Below are 13,707 nucleotides of genomic sequence, written 5' to 3'. Positions count from 1 at the left end.
GACTTGTTTGACAATCAAGATGACACTGGCGTCAAAGTTACCATATATTTTTTTTATTACCAATAATTGTAGTAATAAATAAAATACGATTGATATTATAGAACCCTAATGAAAACTAAGATATATATATATAACTAGAGGCCGCCCGCGACTTCGTCCGCATGGAAACCCTATCAATCCCGCGGGAACAAATTTATATAACATCAACATATTAAATCAATTCAAAGATGACCTTAAAAAAACCCTCTAAAACTCTGAAGTGGTTTGTCTCTCCAATACATTTGCGTTCCACATTAAATAACTTACATAATCTTCTTGATTAAGTACTCGGTGGAGGTAAGAAATACCATAAAAAGTAATAAAAAAAATATATATATATATAAAAAAAAACAAAAAACACCAATAGAAATCTTCTAATAGGCCACGTTCGTAGACTGATAGGCCACGTTTAACTGTTTTACGTAATGATAGAATTGAGATTCAAATAGTGACAGGTTGCTAGTCTGTCGCCTAAAGAAGAATGCCAGGTTTATAAGTTTATCCCTTAGTCCCCTTTTACGACATCCATTAGAAAGATATGGAGTGGTCCTATTTCTTTTTTAGTGGTGCTAGAAACCACAAGACACACTATCTTCTTAAATTTAAGAGTTAATTCTCTATATAATGTCAAACTTAAATTTTTACGCACAATTCAGTTAATACTTATGAATTAACTGAATTTTAAATTGAAAATTACTTATGAAAAACTCTGAACAACCATAAAAAATAGTAAACCAAGAAATCGGTTGAAGTCACTGATACAAGAATAAAGACAAAACCATAAGGAACGTTGGTTTTATTCAGCTTAAAACAGCGCGTATTGAAATACAAGTAATAAGTGACGTTATAAACATAGTTGGTAACTAAGGAGCTCTATGAGTAGAGCAATGAGTTTTCATATCATTCTCCCCCTGTTAAAACATTTCATAATCCTGGAGATGCGAGGGAGGCCTACGCTCACGTTGAGAACGACGCAGGTGACTATTATCAGCAATTGCTGACGGACTCGAAGATGTACCTTCTATTGCTGCAGGAGTTTCTTCATTATCAGTAACAACAGGGGCTTCTCCAGTGTCTGGTACATCGTCATCGATTTCAGCATCTGGTAGAGGCGCTAATGATCTATTCGAGACCGTAGCTTCACGTCCATCGGGTAGTCTTACAAAAGAATAATCAGGATTACTTTGTAGCAGCTCTACTTCTTCAATTGCTGGATCGTATTTAGAATTCCTTACATTTTTTTTCATAAATACGGGACCAGGTGTGAGGAGCCACGTAGGGATAGATTGACCATTCATTGATCGCCTCGGATGAACAAACATCCTTTCATGTGGAGTCATATTTATTCCTGTCGAAAGTAAAGTTCTTATTGAATGTAGTGCAACAGGCATCGCCACTTCCCATTTAGAAATGGGTTGATTATAAGTCTTCAAATATAACTGAATAGCTCTCCACAGCGTACCATTAAGTTTTTCCACTAAGCCATTACCCTGCGGGTTATAGGGTGTAGTTCGGCTGCAAGCTATATTCAAATTAATTAGAAAACTTCGTAGTTCTTCAGATAAAAATGATGATCCTCGATCGGAATGTATGTAAAGTGGCGTTCCAAACATAAAGAATAAATCCTTCAAACATTTTGTTATTGTGGCAGCAGACATATCTTTGCAGGCATAAGCGAATGGAAAACGGCTGTACTCATCGATTATTGTTAAAATGTACTTATTTGCCGAATCTGAAGGTAAGGGTCCTTTGAAATCAAGATTAAGTCTCTCAAAGGGTGTGGTTGCTTTAATCAAAGTTCCTTCATTCTTTACATAACGTGGTTTGATTTCTGCACAAACACCACAAGCCGCGGTCATCCTCTTGACATCTTCTACTGAGTAAGGCAGGTTTTTGGTGCGAATGAAATGCATCATTCTCGTAATTCCCGGATGACATAAAGACTTGTGTAACTCTAGTAGTTTATTAGTGGAACTATTAACATTGGCACATATGCGTGATAGTGCATCAGCCGCAAGATTCTGTTTTCCTGGTCTGTAAACGATGTCATAACGGTAGCAAGATAGCTCAAGACGCCATCTTTCTATCTTCTCATTTTTAATTTTGCTACTGTGCGTCTGATTGAACATGAATGCTACAGATTGTTGGTCAGTAACTAGTAAAAAATGTCTCGCAATTAGATAGTGTCGCCATTTACGAAGCGCTTCTACTATAGCGCTTGCCTCTTTTTCTATCGAAGGTTGTCGACGTTCACAGTTAGTAAGAGTGCGCGAAAAAAATGCTATTGGTCGTCCTTTCTGTGATAGAGTAGCAGCGATAGCAAAATCTGAAGCATCAGTTTCGACAGTTAATGTTTCTTTGTCGTCAATAATTGCTAATGCAGATTTAGCAATATCTTTCTTAAGATTATTGAAACAGTTGATTGCAGTTTCAGAGAGAGGAAACGTTGTTTGCACCAATGGTCTTATTTTGGAAGAAAAGTTGTCAATCCATTTCGAGTAATGTGCAAATAGACCAAGAGTTCTTTTAAGAGAAGCTGCGTCTGTTGGAATAGGTAAGTTTAAAAGTGGTTCAAGACGTGACTTATCAGGTTTAATAATATTTTGTTCAATAGTATAGCCTAAGAGATTGATCGATTCCGCACCAAAGGTACATTTATTTTTGTTCAGAGTGAGATGATATTTCTCAGCTGCTCCCATAAATTTGCGTAAGTTTTCATCGTGATCTTGCTTATTTTCCCCGCAGACGGTTACGTCATCTAGATAAGCAAAGGTTCCCTTTAACTTTTCAGTATTTATAATATAGTGAAGGGTCCTTTGGAAGGCTGCGACTCCATTTGTTACCCCAAACGGAATACGGGTAAACTGGTATAAATTTCCACAGGCTTCAAACGCCGTGTAAGGTTTCTCTTTGGAAAGGATTGGTACCTGATGATAGGCGCTTTTGAGGTCTATTTGGCTGAAATAATTGTATTTCGCAACTTGAGAAACTATTGAGTCAATGCTCGGTAAAGGATAAGCATCTAATTCAGTAAAGCGATTAATGGTCTGAGAATAATCAATAACCAATCGTTTGCGGTGATGCCCTCCACCAGCAATCAGAACTTGAGCTCGCCATGGTGAGATGCTTGGTTCAATTACTTTATCTTTTAATAAATTTGAAATCTCGTTCGATATAAATTCTTGATCTTCATCTGAGTGGCGTCGAGAACGGATTGCGATTGGTTTGATGCAAGGTGATAAATTTGTGAAAACAGATGCTGGCGGGACTGTAGCCTCGAGGACATTGCAAATTTTTAACGGTTCTTTATCTCCGCCGAATTTTAATTCCAATAATGAATGATGCTTCAAAATATCATGTCCAATGATAACGTCAGCGCAGAGATTGTTAACGATGAGTAATGGATGATTTTTATAGACATGTTTTTCAATTTGTATGTTTGCATGACATAATCCTTCTACATAAGATACATGATTAAGCGACGCAAGAGTTACAGCTTGTTTACATGGTTTCCTCTTTAACTTCATTGTTTGCGCAAGAACATTATCGATAAAAGTAATGGAACTGCCAGTATCAATTAAAGCGTCAGCACGGTAGCCATTAACGATAATAGAGATAGAAGCTTTGTGCAGACTCGATGGAGACGCTGCTGAAATTGTCGAGACATTAGAATTCGGAAGAGGAGTCTCATCATCCGATGAAACAATTGCGGCGTTCGTGTTACGTTGCCTTGCATTTCTACAGACATTGGCAAAGTGTCCTTTTTTGGAGCAAAGTTGACATTCAGCGTGAAAGGCAGGACATTTTATTCTTTGATGAACATTACCACCACAAAAGAAGCACTTTCGTCTCTGATTTTGAATATCCGCTGTATTTTGTCGCTGGTCTTCTTGAAGTTGCGATTTTGAGTTCGGAACAGCATTCGAAAACGTAGTTGAACTAGCTTTCGACTCAATTATATTTGATGTATTCTCTGCGCTTTCAAGAGAAATTGCAAGGTTCAAAGTTTCATCTAGAGTCATAGTACATTTCTCTAATAATCTCTCTCTGATTTTGTTTGAAGAAAGACCCGCAATGAAAGTAGCACGTATTGTCTCGTTTTGGTGCTGTTCAGCAGTAACATTTTTGAAATGACAGTCGTGTGCAAGAAGAGTAAGAGATCTGGAATATTCGGCTATTGATTCTCCAGATTTTTGTTGTCTTGATGTTAAAATATGTCGGGCCAAAATTATATTGCGTCGTTTTTCATAGACATTATCTAAAGCTGTGATGGCATCAGTGTATTTGTCACAATCTCGTATAAAATTGAATATGTTCGGCGAAATATGGTTGACAAGAAGTTTGTATTTAATCGCATCGCTAGCAGAAGCCGCTTCCTCAGAAATAAAATTTTCAAAAGAATACCGCCAGTGAATCCATCGTAGATCCGAGCCCGCAGTCGTAGGTTCAACATCGAATCTCTCGGGTCGTAAGTAACGAGTAATGTTTGCTTCTTTTAGTGCCATTGTGAATTAACTACATATAAGTATTTTTTTTTTTAAGCTGAATAAATTGATACAAGAATAAAGACAAAACCATAAGGAACGTTGGTTTTATTCAGCTTAAAACAGCGCGTATTGAAATACAAGTAATAAGTGACGTTATAAACATAGTTGGTAACTAAGGAGCTCTATGAGTAGAGCAATGAGTTTTCATATCAGTCACTAAAACAAAAATAGTATAAGCAAAAAAAAGTAAATGTTGCTGAGCATCAAACCCGGGTCCTTCGACGTGAAAACCGATAGCGAATCAATCATCTAATCAATGAGCCACCAGTGAAGCGCTATTGCACCCCGAAATTATGCATGACCAACCATATTATCTATACATATAATAAATCTATAGAAGGGTCAATTCTGTACATTGAAAATATTGAAAAAATAAATAGCAGGGGGTGTTACTGGATCGATACCAAAAACAAATATGTGATTAAAAATTTTTTTGTCTGCCTGTATGTTCAGGCATCACGTGAAAACTAACCGTTCGATTTCAATGAAACTTAGTATAATTATACCTTATTATCCTGTGCATAAAATGGGATACCTTTTATCCTGGAAAAATACGTAGAAAAATAAATCTTAATTTTTCAGTTTAAGCGATCTTCTCTTACTAAAACATCGAAACATGCTAGGCGAAGCCTAGCCATATTTGGGTCCAATAGATATTTATAAGATGTCATTGGCAGAGTTACTCAAAATGGAGAAATAAACCATCCACGCGAAGACCGACATCCGCGCGGACGGAGTCGTGGGCGGAAGCTAGTATGGGAATATGATTTTAGATGAAAAAAATGGAAAAACGAATTTTCCCAGATATGGCACTTAGCTAAAATAATTTTATACGCCCAGTTGCACTAACAGATATTTCAAATTAGCGCCACGACTGCTTGACGATCTATACTCGATCCCTGTATCCCTGTTCAACGGATAGTATTTTATTTTATATATTAATATTTTATTTGCTATTTTTGGTGGGTATTGATGTTTCTTGTTGTGTTTACTTACTATTTTTAATGGCTTATTTTTCTTTTTGTGAATTACTTATTATAGTTTTCTGCTTTTACTATTTTTTTGTAGTTTTTCTGACGTCCACCGAGCACCACTCGGTTACCCAGGTACTAACACATAAATCTTATAATTTTTGTTATAGTGACAACTGCAAACTAAAAATTACTAATAATTATTAATCTTAGCGCCTAAAGTAAGTAAAAAATAGAATTTGCCTCCATTTTATTATGATTTTGTTTTATTTATAGTTTAATATTATTAATTTTAATTCTGCACGAATAAACAGAGCCAACAATCGGGAAAAGACTGATAGCCACGTTCAGCTGTCTAGCTTAGTGATAGAATTAAGATTCACATAGTGACAGGTTGTTAGCCCGTAGCCTAAAAGAAGAATTCCAAGTTTATAAGCCCATCCTTTAGTCGCTCTTTACGGTATCCGTGGGAAAGAGATGAAGTGGTCCTATTCTTTTTCTATTATTGCCGAGAACCACACGGCATAACAACTTAAATTACGTCACATCATTTATGAAATCTAAACAAAAGCCTATATCAATAATATTTAAATCGTCAATACATAATTTTATTCATTTTTTCCAAAATTTATGTCTTTCCCACATTTCAGGAAATTTTCATAGTTTGGCAATATCATATTACGTAAAATGACGATTCGTCACTGAACTGTCGTGATTTATAAGTACGCTGGATTAAAATTTGGCTATCCACATACTTAAAAATATATGGAATGTTTTTTAATCTGTATCTGTATCTGTATTTATAATGTACAATTATTTTTTTGTATAATCTAAGGTAGCTACCTATTTTTGTGGATTTGAATTTTGCATGGCAATTTTTGTTTTGACATTGATAGATACTCCACTTCAATCTCTGAGTCAGAGACTCTGACTCCAATCACCAATCATTGAGCGTTGGATGATTTATTCTACAAGAGGTTATAATTTCATGAAAAACAATTGATTTCTTACAAAATAAATATATTTTTGTTACATTTGATTTATTTGAATAAAAAGTATTGGATATTCTAACAGTTAGGTTGGCTATATATTTTTCGTGTGCATAATAGTTATCTTAAAATGTTAGCTTTGAGACTCAAACTTCGATCTTCTGTGATTTCTGCAAGAAGATTACCAATTACAGTATATAATAACTCCAAAACCTGCAACTCCTTTAAGCCTCAGATACTTAACAGTAAGTATATTGTAGAGTGACTTCTATAAATGTGTAGGGTGGTAACTTGGGGATGATGAATAAATCACTTTTACAATCAGTAACTGCACCGATTTATTTGTTCTCTAACAATAAATTCTTACTATACGCTGTATGCTAAACCTATTGCTTACACGCTAGAGAGAAGACTGTTATGTGCCGATCGCTGCGTCGACGCCGTAGCCCATTTAGAAATCACTCTAACTAAGCAAATCGACGTGGGAACAGAACACACAAACTGATTTTTTATTGTAAATATGGTACTGAAATATGTATACAAACTAAAACTAGGACTAATAAAAAAAATTGTACCATCCCTACATAGTTTCAACCTAAACTACATGTATTGTAATGTTTCAATAGGAATTACACAACATTTTTTTTGCCATATGTATACCCACACTGTGTGTCATTATGTGTGTTTGTGTGCATATACTCCTATCTCCCATTTCTTGATGTGTGACTAGCTTTCGCATAGTCTGTGGAAACTAATCCAGACTTATATTATTGTTGATTTTATAGTATTCTATTCCCATAATCCAAACTTTAATTGTTAATGAAAATGTGAATTTATTTGTTTGTTTGTTACCTCTTCATGGGTTTATTAATCTTAAGAGTCTGGAGAAGTACATATGGTACCTTTCAATCTAGCAAAAACTATAGTTCCCATGGCATTATTTAAATGTTCCCATGTCTTTATTAATACCAAAAAAAAATGTAAACCATGTTCAACACTATTTGAGAATTTTGAAGCAGTGCTTAAAGTTAGTTTTCAATTTACGTTTTTCCATATTATATGTCATTAGGGTTGCCATCTCTTAAATTCAGAAAACCGGACAAGACTCGTAAAAACCCGGATTTTAGAGTCCGAAAGCCTCTAAGTTTGTTACTAATTGTTTATATAAATCAGCTTTTTTAATTCTGTTACAGCTTTGTAAGTTACATTGGGTATTAAAATTTTAAAACAAAATAATATTTTTTTTTTATTTATTAATTTTTAAAAACCCGGTCTATGAATGAAACCTTCCCTGGACGCTCCCCGGATGCCCTCTAAACTAGGATAAATCCGGGGAATCCCGGACGGATGGCAACCCTATAGGTCATCTATGTCATCCACCTGTGAAGACCCATTTAAATTTGTTTAGAAGTTATAATGTACCTACCAGACAGACAAATTTAATTTTTTACATAAATACAGGTATATATTCAAAAATACGTCTTTATCCCTTGCGGGCAGAGCCAACAGTCTACTCTCTCGCCTCTTTAAGACTGATTGACCATGTTTAGGTGTTCGCCTCTACTTTCTTCCTTTTATATATTATGGTTTCCACTGGACTTTCAGTGATTCTTTAAATGTCATATCTTAATGATAGAATAGAGATTCATATTGTGACAGCGGTTGCCCATTACCTAAGAATCCCAAAATTATAAGTTCATAAATTCTGTTGCTTTTCTTTAATGGCCGCTATCAGTTTTTTGAAAATATATTTAATTTTAAGACTAGCTTTTACTGATTATAAACATACTATACAACCCTTATTTTCACATTACATATTCTCAATTAAAAATATTTACAGATGGAAATATCCTTTTACCAAGATGCGTACATTACAGTACTGTGACAGAACAAAAGGAGACCATAAAAGGACAATCCGAAAAACGGGAGTTCCAAGCTGAAACCCGGATGTTATTGGATATTGTTGCAAGATCCCTGTACTCTGATAAAGAGGTTTGGTTCATGTTTCAGACTGTTGATAGGATTATGAAAATCCAAGATTTGTCTATGGTTTTTCTACTAATTTTGCCTGAGGCTTACATACATATACTCACGTCTAAATCCCTTGCAGAGTAGATTGAGCCAGAAAGTTTTGAAAATACTGTAAGGCCACACTCAACTCTTTAGCTAAATGATGAAATTGAAATTCAAATAGTGACAGGTTGCTAGCCCATCACCTACAAGAAGAGTCCCAAGTTTATTAGCCATTCTCTTAGTTGCCTTTAACACAGTTTGGTCATTCTTATGTGCGGGAACATCTATGAATTTTTATCATTTGTCATATCTATCTCAATATAAAAGTAGACACCAATTGACTACTCCTGGCTAGTGGCTCCTGGTAATTCCGGTTGCATCTGCATCATTCTGGAGAGGAGACCGGGGTATACCTTTTATCGTGGATCCTGGATTTATCCTGGAGTATGTCAGGTTTTGAACACAGATTGACTGATATTAATATAAAATATAAATGCACATCCCGAACTGATGAGTCAAAAGAATTGAAATTTGGCATGTTCCATATGTGCTCTTGGGTTGTACTAGAAGAAATTCTAGCTTTATCTTTTTATCATTTAAGTATAATTTGATTGTAAAAAATGACATGTGAACATACTATATTTTATGCCAGGTATTCATTAGAGAGTTAATCTCAAATGCCAGTGATGCATTGGAGAAATTCCGTTACTTGAGTGTGAGTGCAGGCCCAGAGTCTCCCAAGCTGGAGCAAACAGACAGACCATTGGAGATAAAACTTACAACTGATAAACAAAATAGAACCATTACAATACAGGTATGTAAAATAAATAATAATGAAAATTTTAATTTTTTTTTAATGAATTTATTGGTTTGTAAGTACATACATATAGTCACAACTATACTACTTGCAGGGTAGGCATTCAACTGTATGGCTTTATGATGGAATTGAGATTCAAATAGTGACAGGTTGCTAGCCTATCGCCTACTAAAGGAATCCCAAGTTTATAAGACTATGCCTTAGTCACAAAATAGAATGTACATAATGTTGGTACCATTACAATTAAATCTACTTAAAATAATAACATGAATACAGGTAATCGTTTTTATCACTACTAAAGTAGAAGAGAGATCCCACAACCTCGAAATGACTGGAAGGCCATGTTACGATGTATGGGTTAATGATGAAATAAATATTCAGATGATATAAGAATCCCAAGTATATAAGCCTTTTACCTTGATTCACTTTTACGATCTGCATGGGAAGAGAACCAGCTGGCACCAACTATGTTTTTCCTTCACTAGGAAAGTGAACCAAAAAATTCAGCCCTAATGATATTTTTCTTTTTAGGATTCTGGTATTGGTATGACAAAAGAGGAATTAACTGAAAATTTAGGGACCATAGCTCGGTCGGGCTCAAAATCATTTATCGAGGAAATAAAAAAGAAAGGTGCAGATGAAGCAAGTTCAATCATTGGTCAGTTTGGTGTGGGCTTTTATTCTGCCTTTATGGTCGCTGATAAACTTGAAGTCCTAACCCGAAGCAGCAAGGCCGGCTCACCAGGATATAAATGGACATCTGACGGGTATGAAGGCGTTTCTGTATTTAGCGATGTTATTGAATTAATATCAGTGTTTGATTTGTTATCAAAAAAAAATTAATATGATATTAAAGTTTTTAAACTCGTTATTTTTATTACGAATTAATTATCTTTGAGGAGGAAAATATCCTGCACATGTAGGAAATGGATTTGAAACCTTGTTTGAAGCTGGATTAAGTTGGCGAACATATGATATCGCCCCATATAGGTACTTGCTTGGTGGCAAAAGATTTGTTAAATGGGATGTTCAATTATAATTTATGATTTTATAGAAAATTTAATTGTTTCAGCTCTGGAACTTATGAAATTCAAGAGGTAGATGACGTGCCTATTGGAACCAAAATTGTAGTTCACCTGAAAACAGACTGCAGGGAATTTGCAGATGATGACGTCGTGAAAAGTAGGTTACCCAAAAACTTATGTGTTACAACTTATTTATTTATTTATCCATAGATAATAAATAACAAGATTATAAAAATCTAAATTATTTATTTTCCAGATATTATAAAAAAATACAGTAATTTCATTAGCAGTCCAATTATGCTGAATGGAGAACAAGTCAATTCTATAAAGGTAATGTCGGCGGCTCAACCGTATTAAAATAATGTACTGTCTCAAATAAGTATCTAAATTTATTGTTGTTATTTACCTTTCAGCCCATTTGGCTAATGGATATCAAAGAAGTGACGCTTGAGCAACACACAGAATTCTATAAGTTTATTAGCAATTCTTACGACAAACCCCGCTTCACTCTTCACTACAAAGCGGACGCGCCTCTAAGCATCAGATCTATATTGTATGTCCCCGAAGGCAAGCCTGGACTGTTTGAAATGTCCCGGGATTCAGATGTTGGGGTTGCTCTGTATTCCAGGAAAATATTGATTAAGAGCAAAGCTGAAAATATTTTGCCTAAGTGGCTGCGTTTTGTTAAAGGTAACGTTAATTTTATGCAACTTCTATAGAATAAAAAATTTAAGCACTTGATTTAATTATCGTTTAAGAATATGCACTTATTTGCCACGCTAGTGTTAATTAATAACTCTGTAATACATTAACGTAATACTGAAACTAGGTGTTTATTTTTCCAGGCGTAGTTGACTCTGAAGACATTCCACTTAATCTAAGTCGAGAATTATTGCAGAATAGTGCTTTAATCACGTGAGTAAGATCAGTTATCTTTCATTTAATTAATTCTAGTTTTTATTTTTATTTTCATGTGAATCTAAGAGTACCTATTTGATCTGAAATTTTATCAAATTATCGTCGAATCAATATCAGGAATGAAAATAAATAAATAAATTATAAATATATATGGGACAAATTACACAAAATGAATCATGATGTAGATATTGACATCCCTGTATCGCATTTACTTTCGTTAACCTAACACTGATTTAGGTGGTATAATTTATTAATATTATTGGCCTAATATTTTGCAGTAAACTACGGACAGTACTCACAAACCGTTTCTTAAAGTTCATGGTAGAAATGTCACAGAAGGACCCGGTTGGTTATGATACCTTTTATAAGGATTACTCCATATTCCTGAAAGAGGGCATTGTTACGAGCCAAAGCCCTACGGAAAAGGTAATTGTTTTTAATGATGTAAAAATTCCCGTAACATGATAAAAAATATGCAAAAACCAATAATGTGTTCATTTTATAAAGATTGACAAAATATCTGTCTTCAATAATCTTTATAAAATTTATCGGCACACTCATTTTCTAATTACGTGGGTTTTTATATTATTTCCTTCTCTTCTCAAAGAAAAGGTAATTTCAATACTTTAAAGCAAAAAAGAAATGCCAGTAAATTGTTTAGTTGGAAAAACTTCTCTCTTAAATTTTAGGAGGAAATTGCAAAATTGTTGCGATTCGAATCATCAAAACTGGGAAGCGGGGTGCGCACATCTCTATCCGAATACAGCAAGAGACAAAAAGACGACCAGAAGTGTATTTACTACTTAGCTGCTCCAAGGTAATTATTACGAAAATAATATAATTATACAAATTAAATAAACAACTTTTTATAAAAATATTTAGACTCAATAATTTTTATGGTAATAAAAGTGTTAAGTTAGACCCAAATCAACACTAAATTTATTTAAAAGGTGCCAAATGGTCCCTGGGACCATTTATTATTTAATGTTAGTTTGTAAAAATGAATGAATGTATGTTTGCTTAAAAACTTTTGAACTTATTTGGATAAAATTTTGGGAATAACTGTAAAACTAACCCAGAGGCACGCTCAAAGTCAATAGTTATTTTGCATTTCAGCCGAGAATTAGCACAGACTTCACCATACTTCGAATCACTTAAAAAGCGGGATCTTGAAGTTTTATTCTGTTACGAAATGTATGATGAATTAGTACTATTGGAATTAAAAGAATTTGGTGGAAAAACACTAGTTTCTGTTGAAAATGATATGCAAAAAGATTCTTCGGATTCTAATGATGCAGTTATTGGTAAGTTTAATATGTATAGTGAAACCAAGAGTAGGTACATTAATGCATCTAAACTGTCGTTTAATCTCTTTCGATTTCATTCAAGTTTATTTTCAAGGTTTTATTACAAAGTGTTCCATAAAAAGTTCTACAAATTTTACTGCTTATTACAGGAAGTGACGGTCTTCAGCAGGCACAAGTAGACGAATTAATTGCCTATTTAAAATCGAACTTAGTCGGTAAAGTGTTTGAAGTTCGCACGACTCAGAAGTTGGACACCCACCCGTGCGTAATCACCGTACAAGAGATGGCCGCAGCGCGGCATTTCATCAGGACGCAAGCTCAGAATCTCAGTGAAGAAAACAGATTTGCACTATTGAGGCCACATTTAGAAATTAACACCAAGTGAGTATCCCCTTATATATTACAAGCTGGTGCACGCGACTTCGTTCACTGCCAGACTCAAAAAAGATAAAGTTCTCGGCCCTGCCTTCCTAGAGGGCGGATTTATATATTTTTGTACACCAGTTTTTAAGTTGAACTAAGCCTAACACAACAACCAACAGACAACATACAGACAGAGGTAATAAAAAAATAATATTTTTTGGCATCCGAAATAGATTCCTTATATTGATTTATTGGCAATACATTTGAAGTACAAGCATTGTACAAATAAAACAAACAAATAAACTTTATTGTACAAATATAACTTAGTTTTGACTTAAAAGGCGGACAAACAAACACATATGCCTTGAAGATAATTTTAATATGGATCGTATTTTTTTCAGACACCCTATCATAAAGAAGCTTCACAAACTACTCTCCACTGATAAGGAACTTGCCAACATGGTGACTCAACAGTTATTCTCAAATGCAATGGTCACCGCCGGTCTCGTCGTGGACCCACGAAACCTGATAACTCACATCAATGATTTACTAGTCAAAGCCCTAGAAAAGCATTAATTTTCTTAATGGTTATTTTATTACTTTTGGTTCATATACTTAAATAAAATCTGTTGTAATGTTTATTTGACTTTCTTTAATAATATACCAAAGCACTTTGCCTTCTTCTTCGTCCTGGCGGTAGTCATGGTTACATCCTCGC

The 13,707-nt window shown here is 34.5% G+C and overlaps 1 protein-coding gene across 1 annotated transcript; it reads left to right on the top strand.

Annotated features, from left to right (window-relative positions):
- The first annotated feature begins 6,467 nt into the window (after positions 1–6,467).
- On the top strand, positions 6,468–13,628 carry LOC106131113 (heat shock protein 75 kDa, mitochondrial). Its single transcript, XM_013330103.2, has 13 exons — positions 6,468–6,791; positions 8,387–8,538; positions 9,212–9,373; positions 9,908–10,143; positions 10,449–10,558; positions 10,658–10,731; positions 10,815–11,091; positions 11,247–11,316; positions 11,598–11,745; positions 12,009–12,136; positions 12,436–12,623; positions 12,776–13,007; positions 13,391–13,628. The coding sequence occupies exons 1-13, from the start codon at positions 6,677–6,679 to the stop codon at positions 13,563–13,565; spliced, it is 2,067 nt and encodes a 688-aa protein (XP_013185557.2). The 5' UTR covers positions 6,468–6,676; the 3' UTR covers positions 13,566–13,628.
- The last annotated feature ends 79 nt before the right edge of the window (positions 13,629–13,707 follow it).

This window comes from Amyelois transitella, chromosome 6 (assembly GCF_032362555.1).
Source record: "Amyelois transitella isolate CPQ chromosome 6, ilAmyTran1.1, whole genome shotgun sequence".
Taxonomy (NCBI): domain Eukaryota; kingdom Metazoa; phylum Arthropoda; class Insecta; order Lepidoptera; family Pyralidae; genus Amyelois; species Amyelois transitella.
The sequence above is the reverse complement of the archived record's forward strand: the minus strand, read 5'-3'. Positions and strand labels throughout refer to the sequence as shown.

Bases quoted from the DNA above. Each gene is read 5' to 3' on its own strand.
- LOC106131113 (XM_013330103.2), top strand. From the start codon at position 6,677: ATGTTAGCTTTGAGACTCAAACTTCGATCTTCTGTGATTTCTGCAAGA. The intron at 10,144-10,448 runs GTATGAAGGCGT...TAATTGTTTCAG, and splicing joins TATAAATGGACATCTGACGG to CTCTGGAACTTATGAAATTC. The intron at 13,008-13,390 runs GTGAGTATCCCC...TATTTTTTTCAG, and splicing joins CATTTAGAAATTAACACCAA to ACACCCTATCATAAAGAAGC.